The sequence below is a fragment of the Nyctereutes procyonoides genome, unplaced genomic scaffold (genome assembly GCF_905146905.1).
Source record: "Nyctereutes procyonoides isolate TBG_1078 unplaced genomic scaffold, NYPRO_anot_genome, whole genome shotgun sequence".
NCBI classification, from domain to species: domain Eukaryota; kingdom Metazoa; phylum Chordata; class Mammalia; order Carnivora; family Canidae; genus Nyctereutes; species Nyctereutes procyonoides.
The window spans coordinates 4,814,916-4,833,442 of NW_026575139.1; the positions used below are offsets into that span (position 1 = coordinate 4,814,916).

General features: G+C 54.5%; 1 protein-coding gene across 4 annotated transcripts in view; it reads left to right on the plus strand.

The window, feature by feature from the left end:
- The window catches only part of BCL11B (BCL11 transcription factor B), a 90,979-nt gene that overhangs the window by 38,951 nt on the left and 33,501 nt on the right, over positions 1–18,527 (plus strand). For 2 of the 4 annotated variants that reach the window (XM_055304125.1, XM_055304127.1), the window contains exon 3: positions 1,038–1,250. The exons of the other annotated variants lie outside the window; for them this stretch is intronic. In XM_055304125.1, the coding sequence (XP_055160100.1) occupies positions 1,038–1,250 (213 nt within the window). The remainder of the gene's footprint in view (positions 1–1,037; positions 1,251–18,527) is intronic. 4 annotated transcript variants of the gene reach the window in all.

Consider the following 18,527-nt stretch of genomic DNA (forward strand, 5'->3'; position numbering starts at 1 on the left):
GGGGGCCCCGAGGTGGGCAGACCCCCACCTTGCAGACCCGTGTGGGGTGGTGAGCGGCGTCGGGTGGCCTCCTTGGCAGAGCCGGCCTGGGCCCAGCTGCCCTCATCTTGTTGGTGTTTTCTTTTTGTGTCTCTGATGCTTCTCCGCTCAATTATTTACCCAGGGAATTTGGGCTTCTTCACTTGTGGTTTTGGCAAGGGCTTCACACAGATTTTTGCCCTGGTGGTCTCTTAGCCATTTAAGATAAACGGCCAAATCAAACGCAGGCCTTGCCGGGGAGTTGAGGCGAACTGTGGGGCTGGGCGGAGGAGGCAAGAGAGCTCCTGGCCCTGCGGCCTGGCTGTCAGATGGGGGAGGCGTCCCAGCCGGGCCCCAGGCGTTAGGAGGGGTTCTGGGCAGTGCCGGGGTTTTCTTGGGGGTTGGGGGGCGTTCAAAGCCTTCTGAAAGGCCTCGGGGCTTGTGCGCTGTGCTTGATCAAGCTCAGGTTGCTGAGGAGGACCGTGGGCTGGAGAGACATACCAGCTGGCCGTCTGCCAGGCCACAAGTTAACCAGTGCCCAGGTGCTCAGAGGTAGACTGAGGTGCCCAAGGCCTGTACAAACAGCCCATCCTGATAGAGCAAACGGTGGTGGCTTGGAGCTTCCCAGCTCCTCTAGAGGGGGTGGTGGTGGCCCAAGTTTTGGGGAACGAATCCCCAAAGGGAGCCAGCTCCAGAACATTCCAGAAGCCTCCACATAGTGGGTGGGTGGGGCTTCCTGGGTGCAGGGGCCCTGACCTCCTCTTTTGACCCCCCCCCCAGGGATGGGATTCTGGTCCCAGGACAGCCCAACCTGGCAGCTGTGGAAGGAGGACCCCCTCAGGCCACCCCACCCACTTCCCTGCAGGGCCTGGCACCCTGGGGCGCCCTCCCTCCCTGTCCCCCCCCAACTCTGGAAGGGTGACCTGCAGCCCTCTGCCCCGGGCCCCTGTCCCATGCCCCGGGTCCCTTGTACGGTCCAGGGCCCGACTGACCAGTCTTTTTTATTGTTTTTTCTCCAGGGCCGTGCAGGCCTGCCCAGCTGCCAGCGACGGCCCCCATAGCTGCCTCCTCCCACCCTCACTCATCCGTGATCACTCCACCTCTGCGCACCCTGGGCGCCCTGCCGCCCTGCTTCCCCCTGCCGTGCTGCAGCGCGCGCCCGGTCTCGGGTGACGGGACTCAGGGTGAGGGTCAGACGGAGGCTCCCTTTGGATGCCAGTGTCAGTTGTCAGGTAACAGACGGCCGCGGTGGCGGGGGGGCGGGCTCCCAGGGATGGCGGGGTGTGCCCGGGGCAGAGCTGGCGGCTGCCTCACCCAGGCGGGCTGGGCAAGGTGGGGGCCCAGGGAGGATGTGCCGTCCCACCCCGAGGGCATTTTGGGGGGCGCACAGGGGAAGTGCTCAAGGACATCAGCATGCCCCTGTCCCCCATCGGTCAGGAGGTCCCCGGATGCCTCCGCCCATGCTGAGTGTCTCACTCCCAGAATGCATTCCTCCGGCTTCCAAATGTCATCTCTTTGGGCTGTTTAGCTAAAGCTTAATTGGATAACACTTAACATCTGAGGTTTTCTTCTGCCCTCGCCACTACTGTCCCCTCCTCTCCCCCCGCCCCCACCCCAGTCACTGCCCCCACCCTGGAGACACCACTGGGGGAAGACTCCCTAGTCGTCTGTGCACATCGCCGGAGCCGTCCAAAATGCTGAATTTCTCTTTGCCAGAATGTGTTGCCTATTAACTTTGAGACAAAAAAGTCACTCTGAAGGAGCGTTTCAGCTGTGACTGTGGGAGGGATGAAGCCTTGTAGGGTGCCTGTGGGGTGGGGCCATGCACATACCTACTGTGTGCCTCGCTACGGGTCTGTGTGGCTGCCCATTATATGGGTGGGCAGACAGGCAGCCACAGCACAACACCCCCCACCTCTCTTCCCAAACACAACCCAGACTCCTCCTGCTGTGGCCTAAGGTCCCTGGAATTTGTGGCTAGAGGCCTCCCATCCCAGCCTCTCCTGCTCAGGGCCCAATGCCAGGACGCTGACACAGATACAGGTGGTGGTGAGTGCCCTGAGGTCTGGTTTCCAGGCAGGGGCAGGAACAGAGAAGGGTTGGGGGCGTTGAAGAGCTGGGGTGCAGAGCTGGGGCTGATTCTGTTTGTCTCAGCTTTGTCACCAGGCACATTGTAGGCTTTCTCTTGATGTGGGTAATGAAAGCTATTTTTATTGGATAGGTTTTGCTTTCATCGAAGCTGTCCCAAGGGATGGTCCCTGGTGGAGCCACAGCTCAGCAGAGGGCCACAGGTGGCCCCGGCTCCAGGGGCAAGAGCTCGCTAGGCCTTCCTGCTGGTCGGGTGGCCTGCAGCCTTCAGCAGCTCCTGCTGTGATGTCTGGTGGCATCATAGGTATGGGGCTCATGCGTTGAATGCACAAAGCTTAGACTTAAATTGTCCAGGGAGCAGTTGGCACCGCCGGCAAAGAAGCCGGCTCTCTGCCCCGGGCCGCCCGGGCACCCAGGATGATTGGGGCTCCCATCCCTGCTCTGTGATCCCTGCTTGCTGCGTGAGGCTGCCTGGTCCATCCAGGTGGTTGCCCTGCTCTCGTGGCTTCCTGTAATTAGTGCTGTAGCCCCTGCAAGCACGCAGGGGGTCGCTCTATCAAAGATCAGCCGGTGTTTCTCACTGCTCGGTCGAGTTCTGTGGTACAGAAACATGATTTCCCTGGCAGAGGTGCACCTGGGACTTCACTTAACCCTCTGGGGCTCTGGCTCTGCTCAGAAGCTACCACGCTGCGTGAGAACTGTCGCATCCCTGTTCTGCAGACCGGGAAGCCAGGGCTCAGGGCGGCCGGGTGGCTATCATAGAGATGCCTCCCTCTTCCCCTGGAGCCTCCTGCCTCTGCCTGCATCCAGGGTTGTTCCCACTGATTGGCCAGTCCTCCCACACTTGCCGTCAGCCACAGTGCCACCCTTTCCTTCAAGGGACCATGTGTTGAGGGCCTACTGTGTGCGGGATTGCACTGGGCCTTTTCTGTCCATGCTTGAATTTAATTCCCATGGTGACTATAGGAGGTAGGTTCTCTCTTCCCACTTTACAGACGAGAAAGTGAGGCTCGGAGATGTGGAGTTCTCATAGCCCACAGTCATTCGTTCTTTTATGGAAAGCCCTTTCTTGGGCACCTCGTCTGTAGGCACTGGGCAAACTGAGGTGGAGTCAGGCACAGCGGGTCTGGGCTCCCTGCAGCTTGCAGGAGTGGAGATGGGGAGAGTGGGAATGGGGACCTGCAGAGAAGATGCTTGGAAGGGGATGGAGGGCAGAGGTGGGATTTGACCCTGGCTGGTCACCCAGCACCTACTTCATGTCTGGCATTGGCTCATCTGGCCTAGAGGCCTTCTTGGACTTTAGAACGTGATGCTGTGGGGGCTTAGAGGGTCTGTGAGCAGCCCCCAAATGGATGTCAGTGCCCAGGGGGAGAAGTGAGGCGGGGTGGGGTCTGTACCTGGGGTCTCTGAGACCACCCTTCCCAACCATCCTCAGAGGCCTGCTCTCGGCCTCTCATGCCTGGCTGCGATTTCCAGCGCTGTCCTCCTTCACTGTTGGATCCCCATTAATTAGCCTGCATCATGTCCCCCCGTACTTTCCGATCAGTTTCAGTACCTGAAAATATCCTGTTCCGGAGGGTTTTGTCCCTTTGTGGCTTCTGTCCCTGGCACTGGGCTGTTTGCTGAAGTGTTTTTAGTGCCTGTTTAATTAGTAGTTGGAATGGAGTCATTAAATTCGCAGTAACCCGTTAGGAAGAAGCAGTCCTCTGTGAAGACGGAGAGGGGCCACCGTCCTTACTTTGTTTTGTCTCTTTTCAGATCAGGATGCACTGAACCTATCTCTTCAAATTAATGCGGAAAACCCCGGAGTAACCGTGTCTCACACGGGTTAATTGCATGCCCGCGAAGGCATTCACAGTTATTTATAGAAGGATGTGATTTTATGGGGGAGCAAGCCACACAGGTTTGCATGTTTGTGGACCTCTCTGGCTGGCAGCGTCCCAGACGGCCCCGCCTCCTGGGACCTGGACCCCAGACCTCCCGCTGGGCATGGAGGGGAGAAGGGACTTGGGCTCTTCAGTGCTTTTTGACTCTGCTGAGATAATGGGAGGGCTTTGTGTCTGGCCGTTCCTGGAAACTGAAGTTTTTTCCCTGAGAAATTTCACGTAGGAACTTCTCGTGGAGTCAAGAAGCTCGGGCTGTGGTCCTGGCCCTTCCTCCACCTGGCTGGTGACCTTGGATGAGCCGGCCTCCCTCTCTGGGCCTGTTTCCTCTTCTGTAATAAAAACCATATATGTGAATACACACATATGTGCAGATCACATGATGTATATACATAATGTTTGAAAATGAGGCTGCACGTTTGACTTCTAAAACAGATCGTATTGATCTGCCTCAGTTACTGGCTGCTGTGGATGGCTGGGCACGTGACAGGGCTCAGGTTCCCGGGGCAGGGCTGGGGTATTCAGAGACCAGTTCAAAAACCTCTGGGCCTTGGCTCCCCTGAACCTTTCCCCATCCCAGGGTCTCCGTGACCTTCAGGCGTCACAGAGTCTAACCACTGCCCGACTGCAGGCTGCTGTTTCTGTGTGGCTCTGTGACCTTGGTCAAGCCATTTCCTCCTTGTTCTTCAGTTTTTCCACCTATAAAATGGGGGTAATGATAGTATGTGCCTTGAGAGATTGCTTTGGGGATCGAATGAGGTCCTCCTGTATGCCAGGTACTGAGACCGGTGCCTCCTGCTGAGTGAGCCCCTTAGAGGTTGTGATTCACGTTTGTGCAAAACGGGTTTTACAGCAGGATATGGTGACGTGTCCAGCACTGTGTGGAATTTTACATCAGGCGCGATCTGCAGCTTGCATTCTTGAAGGCCTTTAGCCTCTTAGCTGGCTCAGATCATGTTACCAGCGTGGTGAGGTGGGAAAGGAACCCAGAAACTTCATTGCATATTTAAGAGCCACAAATGGTCATCAGCTACCGTGATGAGTACGTGCGCTCGGTGACGTTCAAGGTCTCACGCAAGAACACACAGGATCCCAGCTCGGGGAAGTGGAAGTGTTTGGATTTAATAGAAGGAGTCAGTTGCAGTCATTAGTAGATGCTGAAATCACAGGGCAATCTTGTAAAGTTAAATTCAATTTACTTTTCTCCTGAAATTGTATTTGCTGTGTTATTTAACTAGTCTGGGGTTTCTTGGCATGGGTTAAAGGGACAATAAAGATAAAAGAATACCTGTAAGTAAATAGTAGGGTTTAACAGGAGAATCTATCGTGTTCTCCTCCTTCAATTATATCCCAGTGTTCATTTGTGTTGGTTTTTATACATGGAGCCATCCAATGGGACACTGTGGATTAGACCACCCTAGCTGTGGAAGCTTGATGCAATTAATACAGTCTGTCTGGAAAGTGGCCTTATTTCTGGAAGTTTTATGTTAATGATAGGGTCTGTGCTTTGCACATTTCATACCAGAACAAGAAGCACGCTGTAGTTTCATTCTGAACTGGGTTTGATTAACACCGAAGGATCAGTGGGAAGCCAAAGGGTGATGCGGACCGAGATGGCAAGTCCTCACCAGGCCCCCGCTGGCGCGCCGCCTCTGTAATGGTGGAGGGGGTGCAGGGGCTCCTCAGTAGAGCATGAGAGCCTCCATGGAGACTCTGGAGGGAGGGGTGAGTATGGGGGTGGGGGAAGAAGAGAAGTGAGTGTGGATGAACGGTTGTGGACAGAGGCACTCCGTCTGGGGAAGGTTTGAGACGTGCTCTTGTGATTCCCTCTGCAGAGTCGCGTTTGCTGTGAGTCTTCCTGGGCTAACCAGGTCCCAGTGTCAATGGGGGTTGGCTCACTGGAGGCAAAGGGCTCTCAGGGGAGTCATTAAAAATTTAAAGAGTCATCTGTATGCCTTGCGATGTCTACATTGCCAAGGGGGCTGGTGGTCCAGCATTTACCACCCCTGGGTGACTCTTGCATGCTTGCTCAGTGGATTCTACTCTGGTCTGCCTGCTTCCTGGGATCACAGCACTGCAGAGGCTGCTCTGGGCCGCCTGGCTTTAGAACCCAGATACCTCCTTTCATGATTAGGGGAGGTACCAGGAGAAGCCACCGAAGAGCTGTCAGGTCCCCAGGATGGAGGAAGCCGACTCTCTAGGCCGGTGGAGGTGGCAGGGCTTGGGAGGACTCCAGGGGAGCCCACTGTCCGGGAGTCACGTCTGCTCCAGCACCTACGGAGGCCAAGAGCGTCGTGTTTCTGGGGGCCAGAGGAGTGCGGTGCTGCCTGCGGGGCCGGGGTGGGCAGGGGCACCTACCAGCGTGACTGTCCTTGGATAAAAGGGGTCCCAGCAACGTCCCGGAGAGGAGACCGCTGCAGCCGTGCCAGATTGCATTTCACTCCGAGCCGGCCCTTCAGACGTTCTGAAGGCAGAGCTAAATCAAAGAATTCTGTTCAAATCCGTACAAGATGTTGCTGTTTCTCTGCTCTGACAGGAGAGGCATTTGGAAGTGCAGTTTCTTTCTTTCTTTTCGTTCTTTCTTTTTTTTTCTTTTTTTTTTTTTTTATAGCTGTCTTAAAAAGGAGTTTGGCTGTTTAGCACAGCTGGTGCTCATTACATTATGCACTGGCAATAAAATAGCATGTGTAATTAATTTTTAATGCAGCGCTGGATGCAGCGCTTTAAAGCAGTTAGTGGATGTGAAGAACCAGCACTGGCCACCGACATCAGAGATCTCAAAGCAGGCGGCCACGCTCTGCAGCTTTGAAGGGAATCTGAACGTGGCAGCGGAGCCTGGGGGCCCCTCCACGTGGAGCAGAGTCATCCAGAAATGGGTTCACTTCGGGTGACCTGAGAGGCTTCCGTTCATCTTGAATGACCGAGGACCAGGGGTCCGTCTGACCCCTTTAGGCTCTGCCTGCAAGGCCGTGTTACCCGGCTTGAGTTCAGGCTGTAAGCTCGGGAGGGAGACCCCCCTCACCCAGCTGAAGCCACGTAAAGCACATCTGATTTGGCAGCAGAGAGTCAGTGGTTGCTCTGGGGAGCCCTGCCCACTTCTGGGACCCTCAGTTTTGCCATCTGCAGTGGGAAAAAGCCTCCGTGTGTCCGAGGTTGGAGACCCGTGGCTCCCGCGGTTGTGCTTTGATCACTGGCTGCCCCACCCCTTCCCAGGGCCCGGTGACATGGATTCGTGTTGAAACGAAATGTCATCGTGGACACAGACGGCGGGGAGGGTTGTAGGCACCGTGGGAAGCTGAGGGCTTGTGACCATCTCGGTTGTCCTCCCTGTGACATGGAGGCACTGAGAGTATCCCTGCACTGGAAGTTCCACTGAGCGGCCACAGCTGAGCACCAGCGTGTGCGGGAGCAGAGGCAATAGGTGTGAGAGGGAAGAAGGAGGAAGGTGGACTGTTGAGAAGCCTTGGGTCCCCCCCCCTTGCCCGATGCTCCATGCCAACTTGACTGTCCTCCCCATGAAATTTTGCTGCCCGGGAAATCACCACCATCACTTCCAGTGACTTGCCAGTATTTTCTCCGGGGTCCTCTATGAGCCACCACTGTCCTGGGCACTTTGCACACGTCACTAAGGCCACCTCTATCTTCATTACTCCCCGAGGAAGAGGAACCTCCCCTTTGCTCTTGAGGATCATGGGAGCTCAGAGCCTGTAGCTCTCCCCTGCTGCTTTCCCTTGGGCTGCAGAGTGACTCAGACAGGGGCACTGGAGATGCAGCTCACAGTGGGAAACCAGACCACATTCGGGCATGGTCCTGGGAGGGTCCCCAAGGTCTTCCTTCACTCACTGGCCCTGCTGATGCCTGATCTGGGGCAGGATGCAGGGGTCTGGGAATGAGCTCAGTGGGGCTCTTGCCATGGTGGTCGGGCTGCACAGTACTGCCTTTCTCCGCTGAAGGAAATTGAAAGGACTGGGCTTCCAGGAGCAGGGAGGGTTCTGCAGATCTTCTGGAGGTTTTCCTGTTGGGGAAGGTGAGGCCACATGTCGGACGGCTTCTCCTAGTGTGTGACCAGAGACAGATGTGGGTGTGGCCGTGGCCTGGAGAGGTCCTGCTGACCTGGCTTAGCTCAGGGTGCTCCCGAGGGGTCCAAACTGTGAGTGACGGGCACATGGGAACCAACCTTCTCAGGCTGCCAAAGGGAACTTTGGCATAAAAGAAGAGCCTTGGGGCATCAGGAAAGATGTTCTTATCTCATCGCCTTCAAATTGGGTTTCTGGGGTCTGGCTGGGAGGCAGAGACCTGTGGTAGCTGGCCTCACCGTAGCATTTCCCAGGTCTCTGTAAATCTGTATCTTCAGGTTCCCAGCACCCGAGCAGGCGAGGCCCTCCCTCCCTGTAGGTGCTCGGGAAATGCTGGTGGACGGTGAAGACCCAGGAAAGGCGGTATTCTTGTCTGCAAGACAGGAGAGACACAGAATGCTCTTAGTTGCCTCCTCACTTTGTGTGTGTGTTGTGGGTTTTTTTCTTTTAAAATAATTTATTTTTAAGTAATGTCTACACCTAGCAGAGGGCTCGAACTCACAACTCCTAGATCAAGAGTCACTCGCTCCATGGACTGAGCCAGCCGGGTGCTGCACCTCCTCACTTTTTGTACATGGTCCCCTAGAAGCAATTTTTCTTCACTGGAGAGAAACAGATTTCTGTCCTCTTTAAAGCCTGAGGTGTTCTTTTTCTTTTCTTCTCTTTTCTTCTCTTTTCTTTTCTTTCTTTCTTTCTTTCTTTCTTTCTTTCTTTCTTTCTTTCTTTCCTTCCTTCCTTCCTTCCTTCCTTCCTTCCTTCCTTCCTTCCTTCCTTCCTTCCTTCCTTCCTTTCTTTTTTTTGGTGAGGGGAACAAAACGTACTTGACTTTTTCAACCCGAGGGCCAGGCAAGGTGGAGGGGCTGTGTACTGTACATATTTCACAATCAAACCCAAATAGTCTAAACCATGAAATAGAGTTTATCCAAACATAATCAAGGCTGGCCAATTTAATCCAAAAATCAGTGGGGAGAAAGCCTTGGTGGGCAGGGGTCCCTCTGGGTAGGATTTCACACATAGCTTGCTCTCACACCTGAGGGGGACTGTTGCCTGGTCCTCTCTGCAGCCCCCCCCCACCCAGGGCTTGGCATGTGACCATGGTGTATGGACAGCGGGGGTGGAAGCATCAGCCATGGCTTCTCTCCCACCAGGGTCTTTCTTACACTTGGCAGTGGTGCCACCAGGTTATGGTCATGTTACCATTTCCTAGATATTCAAGCTTCCCGTCACCTCCTTTCTCAGGCAGTAACCTAGTCTGTAGCTCACAGGTGAGGAGACGGACCAGAGAGGTGATGGAATGTGCCTGAGACTGCACAGCTGGTGGACAGCAGAAGTGAGATTTGAACCCAGGTCTCCTTGGGTCCCAGGGACACAGCGTGCTGCTGTCCTTGCTCCCTGGCTCCCAGACAGCCCTCCCGCTAGCCCTCCACCTGGCAGGTGTGAGTGGGAGCCCCGGAGGCAGAGGAGGCAGAGGCGGGAGCTACCCAGCCGTAGAGCGCTGCAGGCCTGGCCCCAGCCCTGGATAATGAGAATGCGGGTTCTTGATGGTTTCCACAGAAGGAGTCAGAGGGCTCAGGACTTCTTGAAAGAGGTTAATGCGAACACGGAGCCACTGCTTGCAGAGACAGGGGCATGTGGCATCTCTTCGGAAATGCAGACAGTTTTAATTACTGCCGTTGTCAACAGGAGGCGAGGAATGGCCTCTGGGACAGGCCCATGGGGCGCACGCATCGGCCCTTAGAGCTGATTTAGCCAAGCTACCCGGTGCGCCCTCTTCTTGAGTTTCCTGGTGCTTTATGAGCAAGTGCCTGGTTTTGGTGCTGCTTTGATGGTAAAAGGAGCCATTGCTTGAGGGCCTACCCTGCGCCCCAGGCTCTGTGTGCACCCTTTCCTCTCCACTCATTTTTTCTCACAATGATATGAGGATATGTCTGTGGGATGGTTTTTTTTTTTTTTTTTAATTTTACCATGGTAAAGTATGCAAAAGTTACCCTTCTAACCACTTTTAGGTGTAAGGTTCAGTGACATGAGGTACATCCCTGCTGTTATGCATTCTGCTCCCGCCACCTGCCACTCATCTCCAGAACTTTCTGGTTATCCCAAACTGAAACTTTGTTCCCCCCAGAAACGTAAACTCCCCCATTCCCCTTTCCTCTGTTCTACTTTCTGTCTCTTACAAGTTTGACTCCTCTGGGTATCCCATGTAAGTGGCACGAGACAACATGTCTCTTCCTGTGACGGGATCATGTCACCTGCCCGCTGTCCTCGGGTTGGCTATAGTCCAGGTGAGGATGTCCTTCCTCCGTAAGGCTAGGGACACACCACCTCACGTCTGTCCATTCGTCCTGTCATGGACACTGGCCATTGGGAACAGGGCTTCGGTGAGCATGGGTGTGCAGCGAATGCTTGGAGACCCTGCTTTCGTTTCTTTCCAGTGTCCAGCCGGTGGAATGGCTGGACCGTGTGGTCACTCGTGTCTCGCTTCTTGAGAAATTACCCACCTGTTTCTTGCAGCAGCAGGGTGGCACCATTTTACGTTCCCACCGGCAGGGCTCAAGAGTCCTGTTTCTTCACCTCCACCCTGACCCCCGAGACTCCGGGATGTAGATGACAGCCAGCCCAAGTCACGTGCTTGAACGTCAGTCTGGGGTGGAAGCGGCTCCTGCCGAGTGCAGACGTGGTGCCGGTGGCTGTGCTCCTGGGCTAGGATCCTCAGTACCTCCCTTCAAGGGTCTCACCCTGGGGTAAGGGCCTCTTGCGTCTCTCCTAAGTGCTTCCCAGCGACGGCCCGTCTCCCAGGCTGCTGATTTTCAGCAGTCAGCTAAACGTTCTGCTAGCTTGAGAGTTTGGGGAAGAAAATTCTGCAAGTGGACAATTTTCACTTTCCTTTCTGCTGTGTCCTCAGGGAGTTAGCTTGGGCTTGGTTGAGCAGAAAGAGCCATGTACTTTAGAGGGGGAACACCTGGGAGCAGGGGCGAGCCGGCTGGTGTCCTGGGGCCCGCCGCACCCCACCACTCCTGGAGCCTCTCTGGGTCCCTGTCTCCTGAGGGGATCATTGTGCCAGCCTGGCATCCCCAGCTGGGCTGGGAGGAATTGAAGATGGGGCATCCCCAAATTGGACTGTGGGGTGACTTGCGGGGTCTGCCTCTGTGATCAAGTGGCCTTGGGGTCCTTGGTGCAAGAAGACAGAGAGTAATTGTGGGACTGCAGTGAGGATTATCCCATGGGGCTGTGGTTTCTGTAGCCCTGTATTAGTTCCTAGGGCTGCCAGAGCTAATGATGACAGGCCGGGTAGCTCCCAACAACAAAAATTTGTCATCTTACCGTTCTGCAAAGCCACAAGTTCAGAGTCAAGGTGTCAGCCGTGCTGTGCTCCATCCTGAGGCTCTGGGGGTGGGGGTGGGGGGGTCGGAATCTGTCCTGGCCTTCCCCAGCTTCTGGTGGCTCCCGGCGTTCCTCGGCTGTGACCGCATCCTCTCGCTCTGCCTCTGTGGTCATGGCCTCCTCCTTGGGGCCTGTCTTCTCCTCTCCCAGACAATGAAAACTAAAAGAACAATTGTCATTACATTTAGAGCTCACCCGGATAATCTAGGGTGATCTTTTCTCAACTCCCGAACTTAATTACCTCTATAGTGATCCTTTTTCCAAAAAAAGGTCACAGTCCTAGATTCCAGGGATTTGGCTATGGACATTGCATTGGGGGGGGGGGCACCATCCCACCCACCATGTACCCCTTGCTGGATTATAGGCCCATTTGGGGCAGGAACCCCAGTGTGCTGTCCTTTGCGAACTACCAAGGTTGGGGACCAATTCAGATATACGCAGGGCATCCCCTGAAAGTATACTGGGTTGAGCCCAGAGCTGGTCTCCCCAATGAGAGGGCTGGATGTGCCTTGCCCCAGTGATTTTCAGATGCTGTCACCTTTGGGCAAAACTCAGACCTCCATATTTTATGGAAGATGGTTCCCCCCCAACACCACCACAATCCTGCCCCTGTGCCAAGTCAGAACACAGTTATTAATGGGGTGAGGGGGTGGCCTTAAAAAAAAGTCTGCAGTGATTATTATGAGAAAAAATTAGCAGAGTTGAATAGGAACTAAAAATAGCCGGACACATACTTGCCTATAATCTCTTTTCTTAAAGAAAATAGAATTATTTTTGTAAACCGGGTGCGAGAAGCCAGGAGCATCTTCTAAGACGCGCATCTTTTCAGGAAGAGCAGCTTGGAGCCCATTGGAGTGTGATGTCACCAAGCCAGGCTGCAGAGGCTTGCAGAGCCAGGGTGGGGGTGAGGTCAGAGGGTCGGGACCCGGCCCCAGGGCCCCCGTTTCGCTGAGCACGTGTTTCACGGAGGAGAGGCTGGCTGTGGCCTCTGTGGCTGCAGGTTGCCTGGGACGTTTTGCAGCCACACCCCATCAGGTGGCTGGTTGCACTTGGGAGGACGGTAAGTCCTCGGGGGCCAGGATGGCCAGGGGGTCCTTCTGGGCAAGGCTGGCCTGCCTCGCCATCCAGGCATCATCCGGGTCTGAGCGGACCTGCGAGAAATAACCAAGACTTGAGGGAAAACATTCCATGGCTTTTTTATTTGGAGCCAAACATTGCCTCATGTAATATCCTCCCTGGCTTTTCCCATTGCCTCTGCCAGGGTCCTTGGGCCTGGCACAGACTCGTAATAAAAGGCCCTGTGTGTTTGTGTGTATACATGTGTTTGTGTGTGTATGAGTGTATGTGTACACAGTATGTGTGTGTGTATGTGAGTGTGATGTGTACATACGTAGGTGGCTACGTGTATGCATGTAGTTGTACGTGTGTATATGCGAGCATGTGTGTGGGTACACGTTCATGCGTGTGTTTTTTGTGTGTGAGCACGTATGGTCTGTGTATACACGTGTGTATGCATGCATGTGTGTGGTGGCGAGGGGGAATTATCGGCACAGCAAGGGTCACCTCCCCCCTGCCCAGTGCAGGGTGTTTATGGTAGAGGCGCTTTGATTATTTTCCTCCCTGAACTTTGTAATTCTCGCTGGACTGCGGTGTGCGATCGAGTTTCAGTACCAAGGCCTGCTGAGAGGCGTTGAGGGCAGATCTCTCTCTGGGGATGAATTTGTCTTCTCGCTACCTTCCAGGGGAGGCCACAGCCCCTGCCTGCCCCGAGCTCAGAGAGAGCCCGGAAAACGTGGCCGGTGCTGGCGTGAGCCACGCAGGAGTGTGTGCCTGAGGAACCCCGGCTTTGGAGCTGGGGGGCCGGTCTGAAACCCCGGCTCTGACATTTCCCAGCTCTTTGACCTTGGCCAGTGACCTAGCCTTTAGGAACCTTGGTTTCCTGGTCTGTAAAACGAGGTGGCAGTCAGTGGGATGGGCAGCACTTGGCTAGACACTTAGCCTCCACATCCTCCACATCCCTCACCCCCAGCTCTACAAGGAACGCCCTGCCATTCCCGTTTGACGGATTTGGAAACTGAGGCAGTCTGACTTCAGAATCCTTAACTGCTTCATTATACTTAAAAGCCTTCTCGGGTCCCATCATGCCACCTCCAGCAGCGGCTGGCGTAGAAAGGTGGCGAGTAGTGGCAGGTATGACTATAATGTTTTTATTGTCGTTGTAACTATAATTATTACCATCACCGTCACTATCATTGGCGTTTCCCTAAGAGGAGGGATTCCAGCCTCCACGTGGCTTTCCCCCTCGTGGCTGAGGCCCGCCTCCTGCAGAGGCTGCTTTCCAGGGGGTCCTTTCCATCTTTCAGACGGCTGAGATGGGGCAGTCTTACCTGGCATCCCTTGGCCCCTCTCTCTCATCTTCCCTACTCCCTTTAGGGTTTGTGGGCATTTGAGGTTTCAGAAAGTCTTTCTCCTCTAATTGAGGTAATGAGCACCGTATTTCCAGAACCGCTGCACTAAAAGTCAAGTGCAAAATGATGGTTTTCATTTGTTGTTCTCTCTCTTAATATGCATCTCTTTAAGGAGGGATTGGCTGAAAGCAAACAGCTAATAACCTATGGATTTATGGAGTCAGCGCAAGCGGGCTTAATAAGCTTTTATACCTGGAACCAGCGTTCTGTCTCTTTAAGTTGAAACTCCAACTTGCTTGGTATTTTACAGTGCCTGGTTTCATTTATGCTGGAGCCAGACTTACTATGTGAGAGCCGTCCGCATGCTGGAATTAGTCTTAAGCTTGCTTCTGTGGCGTTGCCAAATTCCATGTTTGTGTTTTATTTAGAATTCTTTTCACGGCCAGCCGATTCTGTTCCGGCACACACAGGCGCTGTTGCGCCCCATGGAGAAAATAAGCAAGCTTGCGTTTTCTTTGGCAGAGGCCGCGGCCACAATAGACTGCGGTCTCCGAAACATTTTTTAAAAGCTATTTTAACCCATAACAGATGCATAAAGTCGGCACAGGCATGCCAGTTTTCTTAGTTTTAATTAAAAAATAATTACAGTCTAATGGGATGTTAGTGACACATTTGGATGAATGGTGGGTGACATTATCTGCAACTTATAAATGAGTGCCTCTCCCTTGGCCGGAGCAGAGGTGGGGAGGAGTTGGGAAGGAGATCTGGATATCTGTTCTTCATTGCAGGGTGGGGGTGGGGGTAGCGGGAGGCGTGCTGGGCACTGTGGGGTCCGGTGGGAGCCTTGGTGAATGGTGTGCGGCACTCAGAAGGGACATCCTGCTGCGGCCGGCCAGGTGACAGAGCTGTCAGGATGCAGCGATGAGTGTCCCAGGATTGGTGGTATTTTGGCGCATCCTCCATCCTGACGTGCTCGATTGGGAAATTCTCACCTGCAGGGGCTCATCAGCAGGGTGAAGGTGGTCCCTGGGAGCTGTGGCCTCAGATTGGCTTCTTGGCCCCGACAATCTCGCTTCACCCCCCCCCCCCCCAGGACCCCATCAACTAGAAGCATGTGTGCACTGGGGGACCTGCTGGGGGCCATGCAAATAAGAAGATACGTCTAGGAAGGTAAAGAAGCAGAAAAGCCGTCTTGCCTCGTACTGCTGCTTCAAGAAGTCTGCACCCCAGATGCTCCTCCTGGGTTCAGTTTTTATGTAAAACTTGACACTCATCAGAATCCAGAGTAGAGTGTGGTGGGTTGGGACGTCCCTGGGAGGCAGGGTCTCTGTGGGGACTCAGGGCAGGGATGTGGATGTGGGTGTGCTCACTCTGCCAGGAGGGAGGGATCTGGGAAGGAACGGGCATTATTGGGGCTTCTGTGAGGTCTCGTTACCTACACCAACTAGGCAGCTGGGGATGGCCATAGGTCTTTCTGGCCTCTGAGCCTTGGATTTATTGGCCTGTGCCTAGGGTGAGGACCAGGCCTTAAGCGAGGGAGGAGTCTGTTCTAGGGTTTAGTATCCTGGGAGCTGGCTCTGCTGGAGGAGGGTGCCATAGGGTTGGGATGATGGGGTGTACCTCTGCCACAGGCACTGGGAGCTGCGATATCTGGAGCCTTCCAGACCAAGAGGAGGATGCCCAGCTCAGCGGTGCCCTTGCATACTTCGTGCTGGTGGACATGCCCTGCCCTGTGTAGTATTGCCAGATGCCCTTTGGGTGGGCATGGCTTGGGCAGTGCCCCAGAGACAGGCAGGTACTGGCCACAGGCCACCACACTGAGCTAGGACCTGCCTGGCTGACCTCAGACCCCATGCTTTCCCCCCAGGACTTCCTGCTCTGGGCAGGCCCACGGAGGACCCATCCCGTGGCTCACAGTGGGTTCCAGGAGAAAAAGGGACAGACTGAGGACCTTTATTTTTACTTTTGCGGGGTGTTGCCACTTACTGTCGGTGGAGTAAAATGAATACTTCTTAGACAATGTTTCCCTGAATCCAAATTCCTCAGAAGTGAAAATTAAGTTCCTCTATTAAAAACATGAGTCATACCAGCCCAGATGAGTCGTTGTGGCGTTCCTCGAATTTTTGGAAGGGAAACATCGCATTCATGTTAATCCTTTCAATTATACCTCATTGCTGACAATCCGCGGGGCGTCTTGCATCGTTGGCCTCTGCAGTCTGGTTGCTGTGGAGCCTTGCACACAGCACCTGAAAGAGGGCAGGCCCCGGGCCTCAGTTTCCCTCGGTGCAGGCGCTCCTAGGTCAGGGAGCCTTACTGTTACGTACCTCAGGGCTTCTTCCTTCATTCCCTCTGCAAGGTCTTGGGTATCTCATTGCTGCGAATGATTAATGTCCAGTTGAAAAAGGTTCCATGTCTGTCTGCTCATGTGAACTGGAAGCAGATGGGAGTGGAGTGGGTTCCCTGCTCCATGCCTGGTCCCAGGGTCCCCTCTCTGTGGTGGGGTTCCTGCTCAGGTGACGACAGTGCAGACAGGCTAGGTTTTGTTCCCTCTGAGAAACTGGTCTATAGAATTGGTATCCTTCCCAGGAACCTCCAGGAACCCAGTCGGGGACAGGGAGGGGACAGAGGTATCCTTGTAGGGGCCGGGAGGGGACAGACCCAGAGACTTCTTGCTCTGGGGGGAACAGCCGGGCATGCTGCCAGGGAAGTGAGAGAGTGCAATGAGGCTGTCGCCTCTCACTGTGACCAACCAGGCCTGGGCCACAGGTGGGCTGACCTTTGGCCCCAGAGGCAGCTTGCAGGGGGCAGGCAGGGAGGGAATGTCCTCTGGGAAACTGCAGCTTTGTGTATTTAAGACTTGCAGCTCTGCAAGACACAGCCTGGAGTTTGTCTCTCCCGCTTTGGGTGTGCCACTTGAGTTTTGGAAATTGCCCTTTGGAGATGGTGGGTAGGGGGTTCCATTTTGCTTTTGCTTCTCTTTATTCAGCAGGATGCTCCATCCTGCCTACCGCTCAGGTGAATCCTCCGGTGGGCGGAGCAGTGAGTGCTGAGGGATGTACCTGACGACAGAGGTGAGTGGGCCACATCAGAACAAGGGAAGTCATTGGCCGGAAGGGCACAGGCTTTTGGATTTGGAATCCCATGCAAAGTGTGGTTTCCGAGTTTGGAACCATCACTTTCTTGAGGGGGATATGGAGCATTGGGGAATTGGGGTGGGCAGGGCTTCAAGTTCATTTACTTCTATTAAGTTGAAGTTTCCTCTTTTTATAAGAAGAGAAAGCCCACGTAGCTGATGAGAAAGAAGCAGGGGCTAGAAAGCAGGATTTGCTTACTCGTTATATTTCCCGGGAAATAAGCAAAGGTTTAGAATGGTGGGACCAGCTGCGAGGGACTCCAGAGAGTGGGGAAGAGTGTGATGAGAGCCCCTGGGTGGGAGGTGGGCCAGTGTGTCAGAGCCATGGGGCCCCTATGTCAGCACATTTGTTTATGTTAAGGAGGTCAGGGGAGCAAGAGTGATGGACCCACGTGTCTGGAAGGAAGTGTGTGTATGTGTGTGTGTGAACGTTTGGGATCAGGCTCTGCGGCCAGCATCTCCGAGGTGCTTTGGAAAGGGTCAGGGAGCAGAGGAAGGTGCACAGGACCAGGAGGGAGTGAGTGAGGTGCCTGGATGACACCTGAGTGTGACCACGGGCTCTCCTGAGCATCCGGCATCCTTACTACTTTGGGTGCACACAGGCTGCCCTGAGGGTGCTTCCAGAGGTAGAGCCTGGTGGGCAGAGAGCCTGAGGTGGCCCTGGCTCTGCCCTTTCCTCACTGGATGACCGTGGCCCTTCACCACTGTCTTGGGTTCCTCCCTCACTGAAGATGATGGTGTAACTTGCAGGATGTGTCCCATTGCTTAGTACAGGGCCTGGCCCACAGAAGGCCCCAGCAAAGGGAGCGATTGCCATTCTCACGACGATAGTTGTCACAGTAGGCAGAGGAGAAGGCATGTTCTCTGTGGTGACCCAGGGGTCTGCAGTGCTGTACGCAGTTGAGCTGAGTGGGTGGTGGTGAGGGCTGGGCTCCCTCCCACCTTGGGGTCCTCCTGTATCCTAGATGTGGAGACCCCAGGTTCAAGAGTGTGTAAGTCACTCCTTCTGGTCCCGTGTGAGCTGCTCTTTGGGGCTGCAGTTACGTACCTGGCTTCCAATTTCCAGGGGCATCCTGGTTCCCGGGGGAGCCTCTCCCTCTGTGTCTCTGGGCCACCTGGAGTCCCCTGCCAGGTACTACCTTTCCAATCTGCTGGCTTGTGTTTCTCTCTTTCCACAAATGGCCCTCCACACCTTGCCATGGGCCCAGATCTCAAGATACCAGTTTCTTGGTCTTGGGGTGCGAGCTGCTTGAGCTCCTTGGGGGCCTGTTCCAGGTCTAGAGCAAAGGGGCTGGAGCCAGGGAGCTGGCTAGCTGAGTAGAGAGATCTATTCTCAGTAACTTCTCCCTGGAGAGAGCCTTCTCAGTAAACACCTCTGCCGTCAAGGTGGACTGGAAAACTGTGCCCTTGCATTTACTGTGACTCAGAAAGCCCAGAGATTTATGGAAATCTTAGGCAACTCCTCTTCCTTCTGTCCCTGGCTTCAGCCACTCTTTTGGAGCAGCTCTTCCAGCTCCCCTGTCTTCTACAATCCTTGTTA